Raw genomic sequence first — 26,074 nt, 5'->3', positions numbered from 1 at the left:
TGCTTTCTACAGCCTCACTCCCCTCACCAGATTCCCTAGATTTGGTTTGGACACAGCAGAGGAAGATGATCAACAGTCAGTGTGGAGACCTGGCTGGCAGTCAGGACAGCTGAGTTCTCATCCCATTTGGGGCAACGCGCTGTAGAAGACGCTGTCATTGTCCCCCAGCCCTCCTCCTCGTCCTCAAGCCTCAGTTCCACATGCTGCAGGCAGCCTTCTGTGAACCGTGTGCTGCCACTGAGGCTCTGGGAGCAGGCTGGGCCACTCAAAGAGGGAGCTGGCAGTGCAGGGCGGCCAGTGGCCCCAGAATACAGTCCGCAGTCAAGGATGGAGGGGGTAAGCTGCTGGGCAAACATCACGGCTTCCTTGCCCTTTGGGGAGGATGACTCCCCACTGTGTGGGCTGTTCCTCCCAGTTCCCTCAAGGGACTGAGCTCCAAGTACCCAGAGCAGTAATTCTCTTGAAAATGCACCTTTATTTAAGGCTTCTTTCTCTGCCCCGTCCCACTGGTCCACTTCACTGCTGACATGTCAGGGAGAACCTCTCAGATAAACCACTTACTCTCACATCCTAGTCTTGGGATCTGTTTCTGAAGAAACCAGACATTTCCTCTCTTTCTGACTCTGTTTCTCCATCTGTTAAACAAGAGGGCTGGACGGAGGATCTCTATTGCCTTTAGCATCCTTTGCTTTCTATGAAAGAAAGCACATTTCAACATCAAATTAAAACTGATGATGAAGGCTTCTTCTTAACTGGAACACCATATCGTATCTTGGGGTCAAAGCTTGGGAATGTGGAGGCAGCCAGGCGGCACAGACCAGACGCTTGTCAGCGGGATCTCTCTGGCTGCACTTGTGGAGGTGCTGCTGGCCGCTGTGGGGGTGGCCTCTGCTGCAGAGATCCTCTTGCCCAAGGTCACGCACTTTCCCAGGGTCACCCACGCGCACTGATGGAGGGATGCTGGGGTGGAAGGGCCAGGTCATCTCAGCCCAAGAGCCACTCCAGCCCCAGAGCTCCTGTGGGGCCACCAAGGTGGCCGCTGGGCCTGCACCACAGCTCAAGTTCTTCTTCTGCCCTTCCTCCCTTCTCACCCTCTGAAGGGCAGGTAAACACGCTGAACACTCAACTCCACCTCACAGTCTGCTTCCCAGGGGACCTACCCTGTGACGGTTGCATTTTAAGTTTTATTTATGATGTCATGAAAGTCACAGACTCTGGAACTTGGCCTGTGAAAGCAGGGATGTTCCTTTGAACGCCATAAGACCAGGAAGTGGTAGAGACAGAAGGGGAAAAAGTGAGTTTTTAATAAGACAAGCATGAGGCAGATACAGACCAGTTATGTATGAGATGCAGTTTCGGTTTCTGAACAAAAACAAGAAATACAGAAAAGGTCAGCACAGTCGCTGAAACTGAAAGCTGAGAACTCAGATGAGGCGGTCACAGAGGGCAAGCAAAGAGAGTCTCTCCCAGAGAAGGAAAACGAGAATGGCCCCACCACGGAGAAGCAGCAGCTTCGACAGGCCAAACACACTCAGTCAAAACCCCTGGGGCAGAAATGACCATCTGAAGGGGGGCCCTCCACTTCAGACCCATTCAGCCTATGAGAGGTGCTCCCCCACAGCGTGAGCAAGGCAAACACCATCCTGGGGACTCTCACTGACTAAGCTCAGGGTCAGTCTGGCTCCCGAGGCTGGGGAGAGCCCCACGGTGCTGCCACTCAGCAGGGCCTTTCCTGAAACTCTTCCAACAACACTGAAGGACAGAGATGGCTCTCCAACCTGCAGGCAGAGCTGCCGCCTGGAGAGGAAGCCAGTGATACTGCTCCATTTGTGGCTATGCCCAACCAGTGGCATCTGGTCACCTCCTATGCTGGGAGGTGACCTCCTGGAGAGGAAAGAGTGCCAGGGATGGGTTAGGAGAGTGATTTAAATTAAGGTGGTCAGGAAAGGTACCACTGAGAAGGCAAAGTCTGGGCAAAGACCAAAAAGAGACGAGGACCGGGTCTTATGGTTATCTGAAGGAAGGTGGCTACGTGGAGAGAGATCAATATGTCATGAGCGGAATGATGCGGATATCCAAACAACAGCGAGGAGGCCAGCGTGGCTGAGAACTGGGAAGGGCTGAGGTCAGGGAGAGGAGGCGCTGGGTCACCGAGGGCCTTCTGGGCCACTGAAGGGCTCTGGCTTCTACCTGGGGAAGATGGAAAAAGCCCCAGGAACATCACTGGGCAGGTTAACATAACCTGGCTCTTTCATTTCCCTTCTCTGGATTGATTTCCCTCCACAGCATTTCTCACCATCTCACAAATTATACATGTTACGTATTTACTGACTGTCTCAACCTATTAGAACATAAGCCCCATAAGGGGGGATAACTTTTGGCTGTTCTGTTCACTGCTGTAGATTCCCCCAGAGTCTGGCCCTTCATAGAGGATCAGCATTTATTGAATGAATGGATCATCTTGAGAAGAACTTGAAGAACTCTTTGCTAAATGGCAATATGAGTCCAGACAAAGTGAGTAACGTTTCTTCCTCCTCTGAAGCTGTTTAAATCAGTGCTGTGAGGCCAAAACAACAAATCATTATTTGTTCACTCTTTTAGGCACCTAGATACCTAAGATTAGAAATCTGTTTCTAATTTCTAAAAACTGGATGCTTCACTTCAGGGAAACACACAGAAGCATCGGCAGCTTGGGAGGTTTTACGTGCATGGAATTCACTCACTAAACACACTGAATGGCAGGGTCTATGAGATGCTCAATAATGAGGTTTAAATGAGTAGGATTCAGAACTACTGTCTTCCTGGCTGCAACAGGCTGGCCATTCTCAGGGCCAGAGGGAAGAAGTGGAAAGGAGGAGCATTTACAAACTATACCAGTTCCCTCTCCGTCAGGATGGAGAATCCCCTTGAAAATCACTGACCTGGGTGATTCTCAGGGGTGCCTTTTGAGTGCAAAAAAACTTTGAAATTCACTAGTATAAGGAAATGCATCCTTTCCATATGTAAAAGTTTCTAATATACCAATAGTTTATGATCAAGAAAGTCTTTTATTTTTAAAATTAGTTTAGGTGTCTTTTCACAATACTTATGTTTTCTGATCAATCCAGACAACACTTAAATTTGATTTGGCAAAATATGATTTATAGTCAACAATTTAGGAGTATTAATAACCCTATAAGGCAAGTTATCTTCTAGTAATGTAGGCAGTAATAGAAATGATAAGAAGATAAGGAAATACTGGGCTTCCTTGCATAATTTCACTTCACATATTCCTTTAATATTTGGCGCTTTTTTTTTTTTGAGGGAGGAGGTATTTAGTATTAGGAAGCACTTTTCTCAAAAGTGCGTGGTGGCCTTTACTCCTTCCAAATCATGATCACAAATTTCTAATGGGCTTTTCAGCCGATCTTACTACATGGCCCTCGTTTGTTAAATCCCTCAAACCACCTTCCCTATCCTCGTTCTCATCTGCTTCCTATTCCACTGAGAGAATGGAGGCATCAGAAGGGGCTACCCACACACTCACCCCACATTCACCCACCCTCCACTCCGCCTTTCCTATAGGCACCACAGTGAACTCACCACTCTCCTCCCGAAGGAGGCGCCAACTCATGCCCTCCCACACACCATCCTTCCTGCCTGCCTGAGGATACACCCAGCTCCTCTCTCATCTGTTGCCGTCAACTCTTGCTCTCAGGGAAGAGCACCTGTCACACGAACACGTCCTTAATGGCACTTCAAAAAAATGAAAACAAAGTTCTCTTGACCCCACTTTTCCTGAAAGTGGCTGCTCCTTTTCTTTGCTCCCTTTCCCTTCACAGCAAATCTTCTTAATCTTACTTAACCCGTCAGCAGCAGGTTTCACAAGCAATCACTCCCTCTTCCTTGACGTGCTTGCTTCACCTGCCCCCTCCAGGCCACCACCCTCTCTTTGTTTGCCCTCATCTCCCTGGGGCATCACTCTCGGTGTGCTTTGCTAGTCTCTCCTTCTCCCTGACCTCCCGACGCTGAGTGCCAACGGTGGGCCCACGTCCGTCCTCTTCTCTGCCTCTGCTCATCCTGTCGGTGGTCTCGTTCAGCCCCACAGCTTTAGATTCCATCCCAATGCTTTCAGACCTCTCTTTCCTCACCTCCAGACTCATGTCCAGCTGCTTACTCTGTGTATTAGTTTTCTACAGTTGTTGTAACAAGTCACCACAAATCTAGTGACTTAAGACAGCTCTAATTTATTATCTCATAGTTCTGCAGCTCAGGCATGGATTTCCCTGGAGTAAAATTAGATATTGGCAGGGCTGTGTCCCTTTCTCAAGACTCTTGAGGAAGATGGGTTTCTCTGCCACTTCCAGCTTCTGGAGGCCACCTACATCCCTCGGCCTGTTGCCCCTTCCTCTGTCTTCAAAGCCAACAATACCACATCTCTCTGACCATTCTTCCCAAGTCACATCTCCCTCTGAATGGTTCCCCACTTTTATGTCTCACCCAGATAATCCAGGATAATCTCTCCACCTCAAGGTCCTTAACTTAATCATATTTGCAAAGTCCCTCTTGCTACCTAAGGGGACATAGTCACAAGATCTGGAGATTAGGACATGGACATCTTTGGGGATCATTATTCTGCCTACCACACTTTCCATCTGCAAAGGGAAAATCTAGCAGTCCTCATCCTCGCTATGTCAAACTAAATTCCAGTTCTGCCCCCACCACAGATCGCCACCCACCGCTTTCTACGTCTCAGTTGATGGCAACAGCATCTTTCCAGTTGTTCAGGCCCCAAACTACAGAATCGCCGTTGACTCTCCTCTCTCACATATCTCATATCTAAGTCACAAAGAAGTAGACGTTATAATCAGAACATATCCAGAAACTGACCACTTATCATCTCACTACCACTGGTAGAAGCCACCACCCTCTCGTACTGGGATTTCTGCTGTCGCTTCCTAACTCGTCTCCAGCTTCTCCCCTATAGTCTATTCTCAGAGCAGCCAGCATGATCCTTTAAAAAATTAAGTCATATCATGTTGCTTTTCTCATCAAAATGCTGCAAGAACTCCCTAGGCCACTGGGAATAAGAGCCAAGGCCCCCTGTGGTCTCCATCCTCCACCCCAGTTGCCTTTCTGACCTCTTCCTACTCATCCCTTGCCCGTCTCCACTCCAGCCACGCCGGCCACTTGCTGTCCTTCTGACGCCCCAGGCGGACCTCACTCTAGTACCTGGCTCTCCTTGTCTTCTTCACTGAAATGCTCTTGCCCTGATAGCCCTGGCTATCGTCTTCATCCCCTGTGCTAGTTTTCTACTACTGCCATGAGAAGACAACACCTACTTATAACCTCCTAGTTCTGTAGGTCAGAAGTCTGAGTACAGCATGGTTCTGCTGGTCCACTGCTCAGTCTCACAAGGCCAAGATCAAGGTGTCAGCAAGGCTGCATTTGTCTTGGGGGGCTCTGGGGATAAGTCTGCTTCCAGGCTCATTCAGATTTTCGGCTAGATTCAAGTCCTTGCAGCTGTAGGACTGAGGTCGCGTTTCCTTGCTGGTCTTTGCTCCTCAAGGCTGATCTCCTTCCTTCTCATACTTTCTACATGGCCCCTCTCCAGCAACGGCAGGTTAAGTCTCTCCTACATTTGAATTGCTCCAAATTCAGTCACATCTCTCTGACTCAAACCACTTACTCTACTTTTAAGGTCCTACTGATCTGATGGGGCCACCTGGATAATCCAGGATGATCTCTATATTTTAATTAAAGCTGGAAAGACCCTTTGCCACAGACCTTAACCTATTTACAGGGTCTAGGGATTAGAGTGTGGACATTCTGGGAGAGTGTCTGCACACCACACCTCCTCTCCTGACCACGGCATTCACATGGCAGCCCAGCTCTCCACTCCCTGTCACCTTTCATCTCCTTTTCTTGCTCAACTTTTTCATTTTTCCACAGATCCGACCACTTTATAACAAACCATAAGACAAATATTTATTATGCTTATTGATTACTGTCTGTCTTCCCCTGCCAGAAAAAAACTCCCCTGGGTCAAGGATCTTTGTTCTGTTCACTGATAATCCAAAGACTAGCTGGAAGGTACTCAGCGAGTATTTCCTGAATGAATAAACAAACTTATCCTGTCCTAAAACATTCTCTAACCCCATTTCCACAGACTTTTTAGTTTCAGCAGTTTGAAAACACTTACTAGAACAAAGATCTTGATTGGTGATGAAGAATATGGGTAAATACCAAAGGACTGCTCTCTTACTATTACCCCATAGCTGAAGTCAATAGTAGCTTACTAGCTTAATTCTTATTAATAAAGACAGTTATGCTTGCTGGGGAAAAAAAAGCACAGAAATAAGAATGCTTTATTTTTATGCTATTATCCAGGCACACAAACAAAACAAACTTGAGTTGTTGAGTTCATCTGGTCTCAAAATGAACAGCAAAATAAATTACTAAAATTGTCATAAGTGCTTTTAAACAATCTCTGCAAATGCCTGTGGGGTGGAAAAATGAACCACGCTGGTCTGAGGAAGAAGCATGAGAAGGAACTGAGACTTGCTGAAGTTTAAGACTACTGATTGCCATCAGTCAGTTCAGGGCTGGAGAGAGTATGACAAAGGTATAAAGAAAAAAAAAATTGAAGCCAAAGTCATTGTAGACATCAAATCCAAACCTCATAGAGGAGGAAACTAAGGCTCCGAGAGAGCAAGTGACTTGTGTAATCTCAGTTAGTTAAGGATGTGATACTTTGAATATATATTCTTACAGAATAAAGAAAATGAAAATTAAATTTCCGTTACCTCTCTAGGCATTTAAGATGTTCATTCAATGAGCTCATTCTCTGCTTCAAAGAGTGGGATCCAGCAGGGATGCTCACAGACAGGGAGACTGCCTCTCAGCACTGTGCTTGGCTCAACGAGGTCCAGACGTCTCATTTCAGTGCAGTGCTCCAGACAGGGCTAGTCCCATAGGGGCATGGTGTGGCCGTGGACCTTGTAATCTCAGAGTGATTCAAGGATGACCCTTAGGACATCACTGCACTGAGGACAGGCTGATGGTGGCACACATCAAAGGGCTTAGGGATAAAACGTAATGATTTCTGACTAGATTACTCGTACGTTAACAGAGAAAAATAACTGATACCTAAGGATCTGGACAAAACCTAAGTATTTATAGATATAGACTTTTCACCAGCAGAAAGGCAAAAATGAAGGAAAGCATATTTTAAGGGAAGAATAAGACATGTTTTGAATGGGGTCTCACACAAACACAAAACACAGCAGGAACTGATGCGAAATCGTTTCTATATTTACCAAATCACCACCTTCTGCTTTCTGAATACCCACAACAGGAATGCAAAAGAGCACAACAATTCAGTTCCATATTTGAAACAAGAGACAAGAGCTATTTGTTTGGTACTTCTTAAGGCAATTTTTCATTCACTTTTGAGCACTTAGCAATAAGAAAAAAATCAAGAAATTGGTTTATTAAGGCAATATACACAGAGTGACTTACTCAATGGGACAGCATCAATGTTATGCAGAAGGAGAAAATAAGTCTATTTTTGGACTCACCAATCAACTTTCCTCACCATGGTTACAGGCTGTTTCATAACTTTCCAGAATCACAGATGATTCAAAATGACCTTGGTAATAATTCAGACCAAACCTCCTATTTTATACATGGGGAAACTAAAGCTTAGAGAGGTGAGGAAGACTGTCTGACACCACAGCCCTTTAATGACACATCACGACAGAACTGAAGTCCCTTCACTCCTGAGAAAAAATGTGAAATAGTCATCTCTGAAAAAAATGCATCCCTTAATTTCTCTCTGGGCTTTATTCATTTGTAAACGCTATGAGATTGTTTCGGCAGTTAAAATCTCCATATATTTCTACGTGATTGGGAAAACTTTTTCAAAACTGTGTTTTTATCTTCGTAACTTCAACACGATTTGAATACAGATGTGTTTAATACTGGCTCACATGTTCCTTAAGGTTTTAACCTGTTTCCTACTAGTCCAGGAGGCCCATCTGGAAGAGAACAGAGAAACCATGTGCGCTGTGCAGGCCTCAGTGACGTCTGTCACCCCAGATATTTAGTATTTATTCATGCTCTTTGAGCTCTTTAACTTTCCTCCATTTTCCTGTGGACAAGTATGTATGTATGTATATACACATGCACGTATACACGTATATCTGGAAAGATTTTGTTAACTTGGATATTTGGCTGGGGAGATCAGACTAAAATTAAAGCAATACAATTTTTCATGTCATGTACTACCAAGTGGAACTCACTTTTTAAATGACGTCCAATCCAACAAGTACATCACTTTACAGAGAAATCTTGTGTTGATTCATCCAGCACTTAATACACATGCCAGGCACTGTGATATGAGCTGGACATCAAAAGATCGCCTCCCTGCCCTTGTCCCCGGTCTTGTAGAGACAAGTCTGACAGATCCTTGCCATGGCGTGGCAAGTGCAGTAACAACCACTGGCCAATGGAACAGCAGGGACAGAGTGGAGGCAGATGACCAAATGTGGGGCTAAAGGAGAACGTCTGGAAAGAGGAGGAAATGACCAATGGGGTTTCTTAAGAGAAGAGATGTTTTTCCCAGGCAGAGACAAGGTAAGTGTTTTAGATGGAGGACCCAGCATGTGAGAAAGTAGAGACAAGAAGTGGACTGGCCTAGCCAGGCAACAGGTAGGATGCAAGGCCCACCTTCTCCACACCTGTACCCCTGCAGCCAGGGCTGGTTTCACCCTACGTCCATCCTCACCTACCTCCAGAGACCGTCACTGCTGCCCAGCAGTCACAGTTCGTGTCCCTAGGTGCCACCTACTCTCCCTCTCTCCTAAACTGCTCTTTCACATCATTACCTTCTTTCAAGTCTCCAATATTTCCTCCTCAATCCTCAGTCTCACCTAAGGAATGAATAAAGGTTGTCTAAGGAAGTGACAGGTGATGAGGGTGGAAAAACGTAAGACCAGGTCAGAAGGCTCTACATGACACTCTGGAGATTTGGCCTTTATCCTGAGACAGGGGAGAGTCCTAGATTTTCCTCCACCATAGAGGACTCTAGACTCTGGCAGAAGGGCTGTAAGAGAGACTGGAAGGAGCGAGGTCCAGTAAGGAAATTAACATGAATGAGAAATAATGAGAATCTGACTGAAGTCAGTGGCCATGAAATAGACAAACTAATGTTAAGGAAATAAAATCAAAGCCCTTTTTTATGATTGAATGGTAGGGAGGTGGAACAGAGGATTCTAATTTCTTAGCAGCACAATTATATTTAATTTTAATCCACTGGTTTTAATGCTTATTGTTTCCAAGAAATTGTACTTAACATACTTTTAATATATATATAATTGTATCATCTGCTTCTAGGACCATCCTTACAATAATAACAAAGCAATTAACATTTGAACTGAGCTAAGGCCTATGATTTTTGAGCAAATCAAACCATCAGTTGCCACTAGCATTGCGAGAGCCTGAGAATAACAACTGTCACTTTACCAGGATGGTAAGTCCTCAATTTTTTAAGACAAGTTAAAACCTAAAAGTAAATGCATAGTAGATACTGTAAATTTTTCTAAATACTTGGCAAAGGAAAAGTACTAGAATTCTGGCTATGCTGAAACTTTGCAAGCACATATATTTATAGGTAAACATATACATAGAAAGTAAATTTATAGCCTTCTCTGGAGAAAACATAGAGCATCGAAGTTCATAACATAGTGTCCCCATGCTCTCTTACTGAAAGGATGTAGAAAACAGAACGTTCCCCTGAAAAAGGACATACCAACTTTGTATTTGTTCATCACTTTAAATATCCTTCCTATATTAGGTGACATCTGAGTTTTAAAGAAAACGCTGTTTTTTCTTCTTAGGTATGCCTCTCTGATAGCCACCTGCACCTCACCTCCAGGACACAAGCAGTCCAAGAGGAACCCCTTCTCCATGGACCGTATCCATAAAGCAGGTATATCTGTATCATAAAGGTTACTTAAGGTGCTTCCCAGATTGCTACAAAATCCACACATGAAGATCTTTACCTATGAGTCACAGCAAAAGCATGCAGAGCTTATAACAGTGGTTCTAAATCCTATCTGCACAGTATTAGTACTTGGGAAGTTAAAAAAAATACACACACACACACACACACACATAGAATGTCTGGGCCCCTCCCTAGACCAACTATATCAGAATCCCAACGACAGGTCCTAGAAGCCCCCAGGTGACTCTACAGAGCAACCAGAGTTGAGAACCACGAGCCAGAACCCTGCTTCTCTAAGCGTGATCTGAGGACCAGCAGCAGCCCCTGGGAGCTTATTAGAAATGCAGAAGCTCAGGCTCCATCTGAGATCAGCTGAATTAGAATCTGCAATGTAATGCCATCCCAAGTGATTTGCATGTACACTGAGGTCTGAGAAGCACTGACCTAGAAGAGACTTGCACTAGGGGGGCAAGCTCTGAATCAGACTTACTGATGGACGGATCAATCCCTCACCTTAGAGATCACAATTTGGCCCTGCTATATAAACGTATTAACTGTAAAGTAACCCCTCAGAAACCAGCCAGGACAGTTTCTCATACACTGAGCACAGTGCTAGAGGCCAGCCCTCGCACTGTGTGGCGCAGGGCACTGGCTTGACGTTAAACAGTTACAAGCAGATCACTGGCGCCGGATTCACCAGAGCTGCTGAATCCAGGGAGGCAGGGAATGGGACTGGGGAAAAGCGCCAAGGAAACTAACTGTATCTGTAACTGTTGATATTTAAAAAAAATTTAAAGCTAGTTTTGTTTTTCTTTTAAGAGAAGTTTTTCCCTGAGGTCTAAAATGTTTCTCTTATCCACACAACAAACATTTCTCCTTTAAGGTACACAAAATCTCCATAGTCAAAGTCTAATTCAACAACACCTCTAACCTTGTGAAATTATACAATTCTCATATTCCTAAATCTCTTGCTTGTTAATCTCCTTTCTAAGAATCCCCTCACAGAAAACTAAGCAGCAGTGAACACTGCTGGTGATTCTAGGTGCGGAATGGAAATGCTGCTGTTGGTGAATGCCTGGTAGACCACAGCTGGGCGTGTCGGGCACAAAACCCAGGGGAGATAAAAGAACCTTGGGGGTAACCTGAGGGTGCAGCTGATTCAGCCTCAGGGGGCAACACTGGAGGTAAAGAAATAACAAAATGTCATTAAGTTCAAATTTACTTGCACTTGAGCTCTAAAATTACTTCACTGGAAATTCAAGACAAGGCCACCCATTTAAGAAGTTTCTGCAAAACAGAAGGAAACAAATATTGGCTCTCTGTACAGCCAATATGAATGGCCATCCAAATGACCTCTCCCATATCTCTCCTTTCTCTCCTCCTACTCTTCTGACCCCAGACAGATCACATTAGTTCAGAACTGAGAGACAGAGAAGATTGGACTTGAAGCAGAAGCAGTGAGAGAGGACAGGAAGAAGACAAGAAACACGAGCAGCAGAAGCAAAGGCATTTAAACCACATGGGAACGCAGGTCAGCTGCAGAGCGGGAGCTGCTCTGGAAGCCCCCTGCACCCCTCATCAGCTGTTAGCCCCTTGCTTGCCAAATTATAGGGAATGGGGACAGGAGAGGGTCCCTCTTTTAGCCCTAGCCATACATCAGAAGCAGCTGGGTTCTTTTACAAATTACTGACTCCCTGGGGCCCAACCCAAAGTCAAATAAGTTAGAATCTTGAGATGGAGCCGTTTGAGTTTGTTTTTTAAGTGTGCACAAATGATTCTGAGACAGTGATAAATCCCAGTTGTGAGGGAGGATTCTAACTCCGAAACATTTCTTAACTTTTAATGTATATTTTTACAGTTCTGGATCTATGTAAATCATTCTCTAATCCACTTATTAGCACTGCATTACTTTTTTTTCTGCTAATTTTATTTTTATCGATATAACCTATGCAAATTACTTAAAAACTCAAACAGTACCAGGCTTAAAATGAAAACACAGCAGTAATCTGTTTCACGTCTCCACTCACCTCCAAACCCACTTCCCAAAGGCAAACTGCTTTAAAAATAGTTAACTATCTCTTTAGATATTTAGTTTTATATTCCTAAACAGTATGCATATTCTGATATTTCTTGATTCATTTTTGACTTTAATTCAGTAATTAATATAATTACTGATGTCCTCTTATGCACTAGCTTACCACTCTTCCAGTCTTCTAAGATACAGTTATGTCAACAATTTTTCCCAGCCTCTTTTTCAGTCATGTGTGGTCAGGGTTAATAGTCTGTGTGTTTTAGTGCATTGCACCCATCGCTATTAAAATACTTCCACATTGGCTAGTAAATCGCTGCTACCTGAGCTTCTCTAAACTCCTTCTAGGGATCCTCTCCTGTCTCCATCCCCCAAAACCCAAACAAAGGGCTAGGGTTTGATACAGGAGGGAGCTTCCATAGCACCTCCGACGCAACAGCAGACCTATGTTCTGATGGGTCAGTGTCAGGGCTACCAGTTGTTAAATACGTTGAATAACTGTTCTGAGGTGTGGCCATGTGATTAAATTTTGCCACTGGAATATGGGTGAAGGTGACGTGTGCCACTTGCAAGCTTGAACCTTAAACCTCTGCCCCTCATTGCTCTCTCCCTTTATCATGAGCTGGAATGCAGACATGCTGCCACCAGTTTCAACCACACATGCTGACCAGAAAAATGCCTTGGAGGATGGCAGAGCAACAAGATGGAAGGAGCCTGGGTTCCTGAACAGCTGCATGGGGCAGCAACATCAACCCACTTGAAATGCTCATCCTTCAACTGTCACACATAGTAAAAACACATTTCTTTGTTAAGTCACAGTCCTGTGGAGTCGCTGTTATAGCAGCTTAATCTTACACTCAGCGTATCAGTGATTTATATTATTATGACCTATGTAAATACTGTTATCTGCTGAGTGAATTGCACTCTGTGTGTCTCTTCTTGTACAGCTATTTAATTTTTCTGGAGTTTATAATTGGCCCTTTTTTCCCCACTGACTAGGTTTTTTGAGTCAATAATTCATCCAAAATGCTCCACAGGAACTGGAAAGCCTGCTGAGGAATATTCTAATCTTGTCAGATGTATCAGATCATCTATCAGTTTTGCTTTCATTTGGGAATTCCCTCCTGGAGCAGACCCTCCTCCTCTTCTGATCTGGACTGGTTTCTCTCTAGGTCTGTGGCACTACTGTCATCCTATAATTTTCTTTTGCTTTTCTCCTTTGTTAGACTGTTTCTAGAATCCCATATATTATTCTTTCTTGGTTTATGCCCACATTTTGCTAAAATATACCATCCAGTAGCTTCCTGTAAAAACATGCATAGAGAATAAATTTTTGAGAACTTTCACACCCACAAAATGTCTTTTTATTGTATCTCCCAGTTGATAGTTTGTATCTGAAATTCTAGATTGTCTTCAGAATTCTGGAAGAATTCATCCATTGTTCTTTAGATGACATTCCAATTTCCAATCTTTTTGTATGTGATCTGTTTTTAATCCTGCCAAGATTTAGCTTATTCCCATTTCCTTAGTATTTTGAAATTTTATAGTGATATGTCTTACACATTGATTGTGTGGCTTTTTTTTTTTCTCATGCATTTGCCTGGCTAGTTTGTGAACTCTTTTAATTTACAAGCATACGTCTTCCAGTTCTGGGGAAATAGCTTGCATTATGTCGTTACTAATTTCCTTTCCTTTCCCCTGTAGTCTCTTTCTGGAACTCTTATCAGTGTGACATGATGTTTGTTCAAGTGATGCTCCAACTCTATTTTCCCCCTCCTTTTTCTACTTTTTTGCTTTTATTTCTACTTTATGTTCTGATCCTTCCAATGATTTTTTTTATCATCTTTCTTTTAATTTCTAACACTCATTCCTTATTCTCTGATTATTACTTTTTTACAGCCCTGTTCTTATTTCATTAATTATAGCTGGATTGGTTTTGATTACTCTCATTTTTCTTCTTCTTTTTGCATTTCTGTCTCCCCCATGATTTTGTTCTCATTTGTTCTGGTTCCTGCCCTGTTATTTTTGAATGCTTTCTTCAAATGTCTTATATTCACTGGCTATCTGTTTATATTTAAGAGTAAGGCACTAAAAAGCTGGATGCAAGTTCCACGTTCATAAAAGAGAAGGAGTGGGGTTATTGACTAGTGGCTTCACTGTAAGAAGAATGGGCGGTAAGTTTTCTCATTGAGGGACTGCAAATATCAGTATCTGCAGGTCTTTTCTTTAGGGCTGTTCATTTTGTCCAGAGAAGAGTCCTTCAATATCCTGCCTGGGTTGGTAATCACCCAGCTATCCTAGGATTGAGGGTGGCTTAAAAAAAGCATCAGGTCTCTCTGTTTGGTTACGCATAATTTCATTAAATTCCTCTGTTTTCAGTCGAACATTTCACTTTTACCCTCTTTTTTGCCTAGTACCCCTAAATCCACAACTGTTAGTTTACTTCAATTTCTCCAGAGAAAAAATATCGAGTCTCTGATAAGGACTTCATCTTGCTCTAAGGGATGAGGGAAGTGAACTGAGGGTCTAGATCCTTTTACAGACATTCAATCCCTTATTTTCAGTCCCATGCCCCACTCCAAAGCCTCCAATTTCAGAGCCTTTCTCGAGTTCTGGGGGATGAACTGGCTGCTTCTCCCCAGTATCTATTCCCAACCTCCTTGAAGGGCACTGAGGGATCAATGTTCTCTACTACTCCAAATCAGTTACCACAGATCTGTCTGCTTTTCACCCTTCAAAAATTTGTTGGTGTCTCCTACCTTACGTTTACCATCACTACAGTGGTGCTTCAGGAGGGACTGACAGGAAACACACGTTCAGTCCACCAAATTCTCAAATGAGGTTCCAATAACTCAATCTTACAACCATAGAAACTGCCCCCTAAAGATAAGCCTTGACCAATTTTTGAAATACTCACAGTTTTTCTGTTTTTATAGACACACTTGATTAGCTAAGATACTTTCCTGATTATTTTAGTATTTATCATCATTGTCTGTTTTAATCATAAATTTATTATTATTATTTAAGAGACTCCTTTTCTGGATACCACAAAAGACTTCTGATTTATTGACTCATTAATTCTTAAAAGATGGTAGAATTTAGAACACTAGAAGATCATGATTAAGGAAAACACAATTTTTTTTTCTTTCATGCAATAAAGCTGTTTTCACTGACTCTTTCTTGCCACTTCAAATTTAGCCTATGGTAGCCTGAGCTGAAAGGTATTTGCCTCGATAATGGTTAAGTATTTCCAAGATGACCTTTGATTACTGTGCAAAGTCATCATCGATATGAGAGTCTTAGCTGTTTCATTTCTAAAAACAGGCAAAAGAGGGATGATCAGAACATTTAAAAAAAATTAGGCATGAGAAGTTTTCTAACATCCAAAGGATCACAACTCTTTCAGTCCTATTCAAAGGTCACAAATCTGGAAACTCAGCCAGAAGATTTTGATCTTTAAGGCTGAAAACCCAGGACTTGTCCAAAACACTATATTCATAGTTACAGAAATAAGAAATAACTACAGAGTAAAACACTAATATTACTCCTTTGCTCTAATTCCACTCAAAGGAGCAAATATTTTGGATCTGTCAATATTCATAATTGCCTCCTGCTACTACTCGTAACTTCCCTGAAAAGAAAACCAAGCATCTAACAAAGAAAAAGGATTCCTACGGGGGTGGGGAGGAATGAAATTGTCCTATTTCTTGAGCTGGAAGGTAGCTACATGGATGTTAACTTTCTAAATAATTCATTGGACTGTACATTTACATTTCAAAAGTTATATACGTGTTATATTTTACAGTTAAAAAAAAGACCTTTTAACAGTTAAAAGAGAAATAGATAAAAAGGCAAAATTTTCATTTGTCATGAAACACAGTGCTTTAATCTCACTTGGCCAGACACGGAGACGGAGAAAGGGAGAAACTCATCATGATTTACCTGAAGTGCCTACCAGAGTGAGTCCCACCAAATTTCAGTAGTCATCTTAGTTATTTTATTTGAAACACTTTAATTTAAAAAAGTTCTTAAACCTCAAAATGTACCTTGTATCCCATATGGTAATACTGATACCTTACATTCGCATGACACTATTTATTTGCAAACAGCTTTCACATCAAATACCTGGGAACAGAACCGGCATTATTTTCTCCCGTGCTGCAGATGAGGAAACTGAGGCATGTAACAATGAATTAGTAAGGTCACTGGTAGTGACAGAATCAGGACAAATTCCAAGTGTCGTATGTCCAATGAAGGGGTCCTTCTACTTTTCCAAAAGTTCTGAATTGAAAAATAGGGTATCAAAGCCGGTGGTCTCTGCTGCGACATCTGTGAGTTTCCCGAGATCCCCAGCGAGGAAGGAGTGCCACTAGGCATGGCTATGAAATAGATTAACTATGGACCTATGTGTAAACCATTTTGAGTCATTTCACTCACTTCTAATCAACATAATAATGCACCTGCTGCCTCAGAAGTTAAACTCCAGTGCAAACAGGGAAGTTATGAGTGGTCTATAACCTTACGTGCCAGAGGACCGAACGCCTCTCTCCTACGCCCAGGGTTTCCAAAGGAGGCTATTCCCGATCCACTGCTGTCTTCTTGCCCTACACCATTATCTCCCCATAGAGGTGGAGCAAGTTACGGGGTTGGTGCCTGACAGCCATGGGTCTGTTTCTCAGTTTGCAAATGGATGGAGTTTTTCTATGAAAGGTAGTAAGCATGAAAGGTTTGGACTCTTTCTCTTTGCCTGAACAGTGAAAGGCAGAAACCTGGGTATTTCTGCTCTGCAACCTCAAACTTTCCATCCAGTAGGCTGTTTCAAAGTCTAGCCTCATGTGTGGAGGGTGCACAAGACCATTCTGGGCTTCACAGCACGCTGTCTCCCAGTCTGGTCTTCAATAACAAAGTTAATATTTTGTCCATCTGCTGATTCTTATTTATTTTTTTCATTACTGGGGAAGAACTGATGCTTTCCATGGGTCCTCCTCAAAGACACCATCACCTGCCCTTCAGGTAGAAGTCAGAGCACGTGCACCCGACCCCATAGCTCTCCTCAGTGGGGTTCCGTGCCTGCCAACACTGGTGCTCTAAGAGCAGAGGGCAAGCTGAACAGCGAGGAAGCATTCCAAGACTTTGTTCACTGGATCCTTTAATTGGTTCTTCTGCCTTAGGGGGCAATATTGAACTGAGATTGAGGGATTCTGGTTCTTTCCAGAGCCAGCTCTGCCACATATGTCTGTGATCTGGGGCAGGTCTCAAATCTTCTTCGAAAGCCTTTAAAAGACTTTAGCTTCTCCATCTTCCCTCTCTTTAAGGTCCTCTCCAACTCTACAGACTAAGGGCTCAGAAAGGCTTTAATAAATGTTTTCCAGAATTTTTTAAACAGATCCTGACATTGGTCTATAATCATCTGACATCCTGTCCCCATAATTCCTGAAGGTCAGTGAGCTTCCACCTCATGCTTGAGTCACTTCACCCTCCTCTAGTTCAGCCACGCTCTGAATTTACATCGTTGCTCATTTCTGATCCCTCCATCATGGTAAGACAGATACTCTAAAAGTCCCCAAGGCCCTTAAGCACTGGCCCCAGGACACCCCTCCACATCTGCATTTCTCCCTTTCCTTCGTTCGGCTGAACCAGCCACCACACATTCTAATCTCATTCTCACTTATACTCCCGGCCCATCAACACTCTAGTTTCACTTGCCTTCCTACTCAAACCAAGACCCATGTGGAGCTGGCAGTTTCAATGATACTCACACCATCTCCACTTCCAATTTTCTGAGGACTGCTGGAGAAAGTCATAAATACAGGGAAGGTTTGCCCTCTTACCAGGCTAAGGCCCCTGGGCAGTCTGTCAGGCCCTCATCACCTTTGGCTCCCACAGCTACTCCAAACCTTTCCCCCTCCTCCACCTCCCAACTTTACCTCTCACTCTCAACATACTCAGCAAATAAACTGGCCTCCTCTGCTTTTCTTTCTTTCTTAAAAAGGGGGAACTAACCTATTTCAAATACAGTCACACTCCCTCCCAGCTTCCAACTTTACTCTCTAAATCTCAGTTTCTTTTTGGTTCATTTAATCTTTTCCCCTCCATGTCACACTTGTTTTTCCATGAATAACTAACGACCTTTGTCATGATCAAATGATTTATTACTTAAAACAGGACTTTGTTTTAGAATCAAAACAGTCATTACTTGTCCAAATATCCGTAATATTTGTCCAAACATTGTCCCACTTATTGGGGTAACACGTGTGACCAGAGACCATCCTGGGCAATCGGATGTATGGTCACCCTATCGAGCTCCTATCCCTTCTTCCTGACGAGGGCCTGGTGCATCCACCGCCCCCCACCCCCTCTCCTGATCGTCAGTCTCTCCTGCTCCAATGACCACCACTCTACCCACAATACTCTTGGGCTTTTCTCATGGCTTCGTTTAAAGAGTGTTTCACTGCACTCTCATCACCTCAAGTTATTGTCCTCTCCGATTTTCATGGTCCAGCCCTAGTCTGCACTCACTCTCTGCACTTCCTTCCCACTCAGGTGCCTCGCAGGTACCTGGCTGACTTCCGTCTCCACTGCCCAGTGACCCTGATCCTCAAAGGCTATTAGCAATGGTCTCACGAACAAATCTCATGACCTTCTCCCAGTGTTCAATCTCAGCCCCTCTACCCTACTTGTCCTCTCCAAATTCTCCTTCCTCGCCTCTCTCCCTATCTTTTCTTTGTTCTCTTTCTGCTTCTTTCTTCTTTGCATCCTGTCACCCCCGGTCTGTCTCCCTCCAAGCCAATGAATATGGTTTTTCCAAGCTCCTCCCTGGCCTTTTCTTCTCTTCACTCACACTCCGAACCCTTCTCGGTGCTTCACTACCCACCTTCCCTAAGAATGCCTGCAAATGCATCTCTGTTTTTAACGGCTCCCATCCATTTGGATGGTCCACAGGCACAAAGAAATTAATATACCCAAATCAAACTTATAATCACGCCGATTAATTAGACAAATATTTACTGACTGCATACTACTTATGGTGCTTTACCAGTGGCCCTTCCTAACTATTTCAATTTCTGCTATCACCATCCAACATCACTCAGCTCCAGTCTTGGACTTTCCCCCTCAATTCTCTCATCCAATTAGCCAACAAGTCCTGTTGCATTTACTGTTTCTACAGTGTCTCACCCAACCCCACTGCCCCCAGTCATAATTTAGGTTCTCACTGCCTCTTGTCTGGAAACCATTTTAATAGCTTTCTAACTGGGATTATCCATGGCTTCCACAGTACAGATTAATCCTTGTAAAGCACAGCTTTAATCACATCATTCCCCGACTCAAACTACCTTTGATAGTTTTCTACTGCCTACTAACCGGGCTCCTTAGCCCAGTGTTCAAGATGCTCATAATATGGTCCTAACTCTGCCATGCAGTCTGCCATCCCACTTTCCTGCTTCAAGACTCCTCACCCCCCAGCTTAACCATATTCCTCTGCATCCCTGGATATGCTCAGATATCCCTTCCTTCAAGTCTGAGTGCAGGCTGACCCCCTCATCTCTGCCAGCTGATAGTGTTTTCCTCTTCTGAAATCACAAAGCATGTACTTTCTGCCTCTGTAACAGTCCCTCCACGTGCTAAGGCCTTTGGTTATCTGTCTTACGCTCCCTACATGCCCCCTAAGCCTCTCAAAGGAAGGCTGGGTATGTCTGAGTAATCCATATCCTCCTCCTACTGCCTTATGTACAGGAAGCTGAATGAGAGGTTGAAACAGTCAGGTTAACTTTGTATCCATCATTCAAAGCATATAAAATAATGAAAATGTACTTAACATCATCAAAGCTAATCATGCCAAATGCTTAGGAAGGCCCAGAAATTAACGATTTCTGCAGTTGCTCTTGGTAGATCAAGAATGTACACATGAATCATTTCGTTTAAACTAAAACTGTAGAACTGTGTATTCTTTATCAGTTCCTTAAACTACACAGTTAGACAAGATCTTAGGGCATCATTTAATTCCCCTCCTCCCATGGTAATCACGAATTCTCCAGTTGGGAAAAAAGAAGCTTTGAGAAATTAAGCTGCTCCCCTGGTCACATAAAGCAGAAGTCATAACATAAAAGTTGCCACTTATGAAGGGCCTTGTGTACATGCGGTACTGTGTATACATTATCCCAGTCTCACAGCAGTCCTTCAAGGTAGGTGGTATCACCCCCATTCAGAGACAAGAGGATGCTCAAAAAAATTAAAGTAACTTGCTACAGGGAGTCCTGTTTGTTAGGGGCAGACCTGAGCTTCAGCCCCAATTCTGTCTAGCTGTAATATCTAGGCTTGTCTAACTGGATACTGTGCCAAAGGCAAGACCTACCAGACGTCCTGCAACAGCCTGCAACTGTTTCTTCAGGCAATAGTTGTGCCAACTAAGCAAGCATGCACACCTGTAAGGTGTAAGCCATTGTAGCTGAAGTTTCTGAAGTATGAAAATTAAACAACAGCTTCATTACTATAAAAGTTCTAAGGCTAATTACTGCCAACATTCTTTCTTCTCAAAAGACTTCTTCAGCCTGGAAGAGATATGTTTTCCTGCTTTTTCAATTCTCAGATATATTTTCAACTTAAAATAAATTTGTCCAACAACACCCAACATGTATTTGTCAAACCCCAAGATGCCCAAGGCACATGGAAGGGCACAAAGCTGAATAAGACATAATTTTACTGTCTGAGAGCTCACCGGCAAGAGGCAGACCATGGATTACTCAAGACAGGAACCACTCGTCCCCCAGCTATGGGAGCCCTGGCTAATTTGAGGATTTCCAACAAGAAGTCAGGACGCTTGGTTCTAATCCCAGCCCTGCATACTGGGCAAGTCATTTCACTGTGCCTTAAGTTTCCTCAATAAAGGGAGGGATAAGAAGGAATAAACTATGCCAAGCAATTTGAAGATCGCTTTTAGCTTTAAAACTGTATTATATCTGAGCTTAGTCTTGAGATCATGCTTCTGAAAGTGATCACGGCTACTATTATGGGAAGGGAACTGTTGAAAACTCACTCTTCTTTAATAGAGAGTTGAGAAGTACTGAGTTCTGAAAATATTCCTACAGGTTTACAGCCGACTAATATGCCTCTGAAGTTTGTTATTTATATATAATAAAAAAGTTCATTAAAGTTTATCCTCGAAGGAGGCGGTATGAAGCACTACATTCAAATCCTTCTTCCATTATATCACTGATATATTACAGTTTTAACTTAATTTTTACATTGTATTTAATGATTCTATCTACTCCTTCCATCTATTCTTCTGCGGAGTTAGTTATCAACATTAACAACAACAAAGCAGAAATGTAAATCTTGTATTCATTTAGCTAAATGAACATTTCATATTACATGCTACCTACTATGGACCTTCTAAAACTGCAGCTAAATTTGAGGCTGGTGTGCAGGAAGTGGGGACGGAGGAATATAGAAATATCAGTATTTCAAATATGAGTGGAAACAGTACCATGGGAATCTGATTTTGCCGATTCCCTTTCAATATCCTACATTTTTTCAACTAGCACAGATAATATTTTTATCATCCATTGACTTATACAGTAACACACCTTCCATTGACAAGGCTCCACCTGCCTTATCTTTCTTTCTGCTCAGCATCTTAGGATATGATGCTCAAACCCATCTTGTGCTATAAGTTAACAGCACAGAGGAGGAAGTAAATCAATCAAAAGAAAACTGGAAGAAAAAAAAATAGAACTGTACCATCTTACTGCTTTGTCCACACCTGGCAGTGAATTTCAACTGACAAAGTTTCACGAAGAAATCAGGAAAAAGGAATGCATTCATTCACTAGTCAACAAATCCTGAGTGCCTAATATGCCAGGCACTGATCTAGGTGCTAGAGTTAATGGCAAAGGAACAAATCAGGCAAAGATTCCTGCCACAGTGGTGCTTACCTTCTAGTGCAGAGATACAAGATTTAAAGGAAACCCAAAGAAAATCACTCCGGATAACAATTTAGTGCTATGAAGAAAATAAAATAGGACTGGGGGTGGTGGTCCCTGGGGTGAGGGGTTAAAGGCCTTTCTGAGGAGATGCCATCTGAGATGGGTCCTAAACGATGAGAAAACTTTACTCTTAATCCTACAAGCGTGGGGTGTGGTGGGAATGAGCCAAGTTGGTCTTTAAGGGTGGTCGCAGTGGTAAAAAGTTCTGAATTAATGTCAAGTTAGATTCCTTTTAGGATTCGGCTCGGGAAAAAAAAAAAGAAAAAAACATAAAACAACAAACCCCAAAACCTAAACCTTTAAGTAGGACTCCTCTACTTAGGAGCCACTTATTTTTAAGATCCACTAACTTTCAAAGTTTTTGCTAATTACTTTAGCGGTACTGAAGTAGAGGCAATTACTAGAAGGATTCCTTCAGAGCCCAATACCGCACTCGACGCCATCCAGATTCTGAATGAGAGAGGACCCAACCCTGCAGCGAATCAGCGCTCCTCCACCGACTCATTAACGCAGCCAGGTGGAATTTTGTAACCCTTCCAAGAACCTCAACAAGCCTCGGAAAATCTGGAAACTCGACCCCTCAGAGTTCCCCAAAATTGCAGAAGGAGGGGGAAAAATAAGCTGCCACCCTTTTGCATTACCTCTCCCCGAGCCCTCCAGGCGTCATCGCCGCAGAAGGGCCGCCGTCCCTGGGTCAGAGGCACCCGGCGAGTACGCGCGGGGTGTACCCCGCATGAATCATCCGCGCCCGGTCCGCGGGGCGATGATTCATTCATTCTCCGCCCCGGAGCTCACGGCCACACGTTCCGGGCGGACTGGGGCGGCCGCACACGCAGCTTCCTTAATATTAAACAAATGTTTCAAAGTACAAATGCCCGAAGCCAGAAATGTGTCGACCCAGGCAAGGCGGCCGAGAGGAAACAGCACGTTTCGGCCGCTGCCCGAGAGTCCCCAGGGCCAGGAGGGGAGCTGCGAGCACGTCCGTCCATCCCGCTGCCGCCACCCCCCCCCTTGCCTCCTGGCCACGGACGGCGCGCGGGCGGCACCCGCAGGGGGCGCGGAGGGTGCACAGGTGGGTCCCCGCCCGGCCCGGCCTCCCGCCCCTCCCCGCCCCTCGCGGAAGGCCGACGCGCCGCCCGCTCGCCCCTTTCCTCTCCGTGACATCTTATATAATAACCCGAGCGAATCAAAACGGAAGCGACGCGCGCTGCCGGGGCCCGGCTCCCGGCCGCCACTGGATGCTCGCGTCCCAAGCCCCCGGCCCCCCAACTAGGCGCCGGGACGCGCGGCTTCGGGCGGGGGAAGGGCCCGAGCGCCGCCTCGGCTCGTCCCTCCTCGGCGAAGGCGCTGCCGCCGCCGCCGCCGGTCCCCGCCAGGAAGCCGCGAGCGTCACAAACTGCGTCAGCTTCTTCGAACACGTTTCCTGGGCTCCCTCCAGCCAGGGGGCCGGCTGCTCCCGCGGCGGGGCCGCGGCCCGGGCAGGCGGGAGCCCCTCCAGGGAGGAGAAAGTTCCTCCGGGCCCTCCCCTCGTCCGCGCCGCGCCCGGCCCCGCCGCGCCTCCAGCCCCTCTCCGCGCGACGCCCGCCAGGATGGCAGGTTGGGCAACTTGTGACCCCCGAGCGCCAGGCGGCCCCCTCCTGCCCGCCGGTACGCCCGGCGCCGGGGGCCTCCCCGCCCCCTTCCCCGGCCCGGCGGAATACGGCCACGCTAGAAACTTCCCCGGGCCGCGCGGGGCGGGGGAGCCGCCCGGGTCCCCGCGCATCGCCCTTACCTTGCTCTCGGGAGGCCACGAGCCGGGCGGGGCGCGTGGTGCGCGAGCGCGCGCGCGTGGGGCGGTAGGTGAGGGCGCCCGCGCCGGCGGGGGCGGGGCGGGGGTGCGGGCGGCGCGGGGCGGGGGGGCCGCCCCGGCGGGCGGGCGGGCGGGCAGGCGGCTCGAGGCGAGCGGAGCCGGCGGCGGCGGGCGCGGGGCGAGCGCGCCGAGGGGGCGGAGGAGTTGCCGTGGGTTTGTTTACGCATTGCTGCCCGGCTCGGGGCACAGCCCGCACTCCCTGATTGGACACAAACTGGGGCACAGCCTCTCGCCGCCGCCCGCCAGGCCTCCTCGAGCCGCCGCCGCGCAGCTCCCGGAGCGCCCTGCCCGGCATGGCCCGCGGCGGCGTCCGGGCCTGGAGGGGACGAGCCGCGGCGGCTGCCGGGGGCGGGCGCCAAGCCACTCGTTGGGCCCGGGCTCGCCAGCGCCCACCTGTAGGGGCCCGACCTTGGCAAGGAGAAATTCGAAACTTCAGAGGCTGGAGTCATCGTACCATCTGGGCGTAGAAGGGACATTTTTTCTGCCCCTGACCCACCACCCGATCCCACCCCACCCCAACAGACGGAGGATGTTTGCCCTTGATGGAGAGAAAAGCAGCTCAAATGTCAATATGCCCCTTCGGCGATGGTCAAGCTGAGGCCTCCTATATGAGCTACCCCTGGGAGCTCGCAGTTCCTTCGCCTGTTTCCAGCTTCTCTGCTTGTAAATCCGTCCTCCGCGCAGCATTCAAAGTTGCCATCCCAGAAGTGACCTTGCCACAGGACGCTCAAGATCCTCTGATGACTCCTGTAGCCTCAAGCCCCAGCTCCTTAGTCTGAGTCCTCTGCAGCTGGGCCTCCACCTTTCAGTCTCTTCTCCACTGCCGCCTCACCCCTCAAGCCCTTTTCTACAGACAACACCTCAGATGCCCCTGTCCTTTCATAATTGATTTTGATCCTGCTTTGTTCTCTGCCGGAAACCCCATCGCTCCCTCCAGCGTAGACTCAGCTTGTACACCATCTCCTACCATCTCGGTGCAGCCTCCTCGACCGCTGTGCAGAATCCTCCCCCTGTGGCTTGAGGGTCAGCCATATGCCTACTCTGTGCCCCCACTAGGCTGTGGAACAGGAACCTAGTTTTAACAGGGTTCTGGGGATGGGAGAGATGAACGCTTGAAGAATAAAACTGAGTGTCTGCAGCTCTGCTGGGACTGCAAAACTTCAAGAGCATCTCTATCAAGAGGGTCTCCTGACAGACCATCCACAAACCTTATCTTGCAAAAAGCAAACACTTTCAAAACCCTGAGATTGCCCTCCCAGTGTGTCTCTGTGTTTCCACCTCACCACACCTAGCTGTGTGCCGTCTGTACTCATTATGGGCACTTAATGCTGCTTGGAGGAATAAAAACAGATGTTCCTTATGCTGAGGCTCAAGATGATTAAAATGAGTATAGTAAATCATGAAGAAATAGACATGAATGGCCACAAACCCAGTCATTTTACAGATAATTCCCTGGCTAAGAGCCCCTCCACTCTGACAGCCACTGTGGATCCATCGCTCTCCAATCAAGCAATGGAGAAGTGGACCCGGACCCTCCCTGACTTTTGGAATGTCTGGGTTTCTTACTCACTAGATGCACTGCTTTCAGTCCCCCTGCGAAAGCTGTGTTTGAACTCTGAGGGTGAATCCAAGAACAAACGTTTTCTTTTCCAGGTTCCTCGATGGTGATCATTTAATGCAGTGCATTAGTTACAAAGCTGTTGAAAGAACTATAATTACAACCAGGGAAAGGTGAGGCAACTCTGAGATTAGTAACTGCTGGGTGCATCTTCTCTCCTAGGTCTGGACGGATAAAGGGAAGAGGCTACCAGAACCAGGAAGGGCTTGTCCAGTGGGCGCTGGAGCCATGAGGGATGTTCAGCTACTGCTGGAGATGCCTCCCAAAGCAGAAAGCGGGGAAGGAATCCCCTGGCCTTTTCCTTCCTCACCCTCTGGGACCACCCAGTAGTAGGACACAAGAGAGACCAGTGGACAAGATACAGGAGGCAGGGTTCAGAACCCCTCCAGTACAGATCAGGACAAGGAAAGGAGAAGGAATCTGAGGTTGCACTAGACTTGGATGCTTGATTACCTCCAGGACTTGATTACCTCTGGGACTCTCCCTCTGGGGCTTGGCTTCTCTGTGGGCAGCACAAACTTTCTCTTTTTCTTTCCGAGTCCCAGAACTCTCTTCTCTCTCTTTGCCCTTTTGCTTCCATTTCTCCTGTGTCCACTTCTTTACCATGACT

General features: G+C 45.7%; 2 protein-coding genes and 1 long non-coding RNA gene across 4 annotated transcripts in view; 2 read left to right on the top strand and 1 right to left on the bottom strand.

The window, feature by feature from the left end:
• Positions 1-23,840, bottom strand: part of PCGF5 (polycomb group ring finger 5) — a 114,206-nt gene extending 90,366 nt beyond the window's left edge. The window contains exon 1 of one of the 2 annotated variants that reach the window (XM_072971590.1): positions 23,769-23,840. The gene's annotated coding sequence lies outside the window, so the exon portion shown is untranslated. The remainder of the gene's footprint in view (positions 1-23,768) is intronic. The other variant, XM_072971593.1, reaches the window with a different exon arrangement.
• On the top strand, positions 1,243-12,826 carry LOC140699818 (uncharacterized). The gene is made up of 7 exons (XR_012078066.1): positions 1,243-1,294; positions 2,403-2,514; positions 8,431-8,616; positions 9,376-9,511; positions 9,879-9,970; positions 11,385-11,516; positions 12,648-12,826. It is a non-coding gene; the product is annotated as an uncharacterized lncRNA (long non-coding RNA).
• Positions 22,885-25,206, top strand: LOC140699918 (uncharacterized). The gene is made up of 2 exons (XM_072972402.1): positions 22,885-23,644; positions 24,369-25,206. The coding sequence occupies exons 1-2, from the start codon at positions 22,885-22,887 to the stop codon at positions 24,623-24,625; spliced, it is 1,017 nt and encodes a 338-aa protein (XP_072828503.1). The 3' UTR covers positions 24,626-25,206.
• Positions 25,207-26,074: the final 868 nt, after the last annotated feature.

Source organism: Vicugna pacos, chromosome 11, assembly GCF_048564905.1.
Source record: "Vicugna pacos chromosome 11, VicPac4, whole genome shotgun sequence".
Taxonomy (NCBI): Eukaryota; Metazoa; Chordata; class Mammalia; order Artiodactyla; family Camelidae; genus Vicugna; species Vicugna pacos.
Note: the sequence above shows the minus strand (reverse complement) of the source record. Positions and strands in the feature narration are given on the sequence as shown.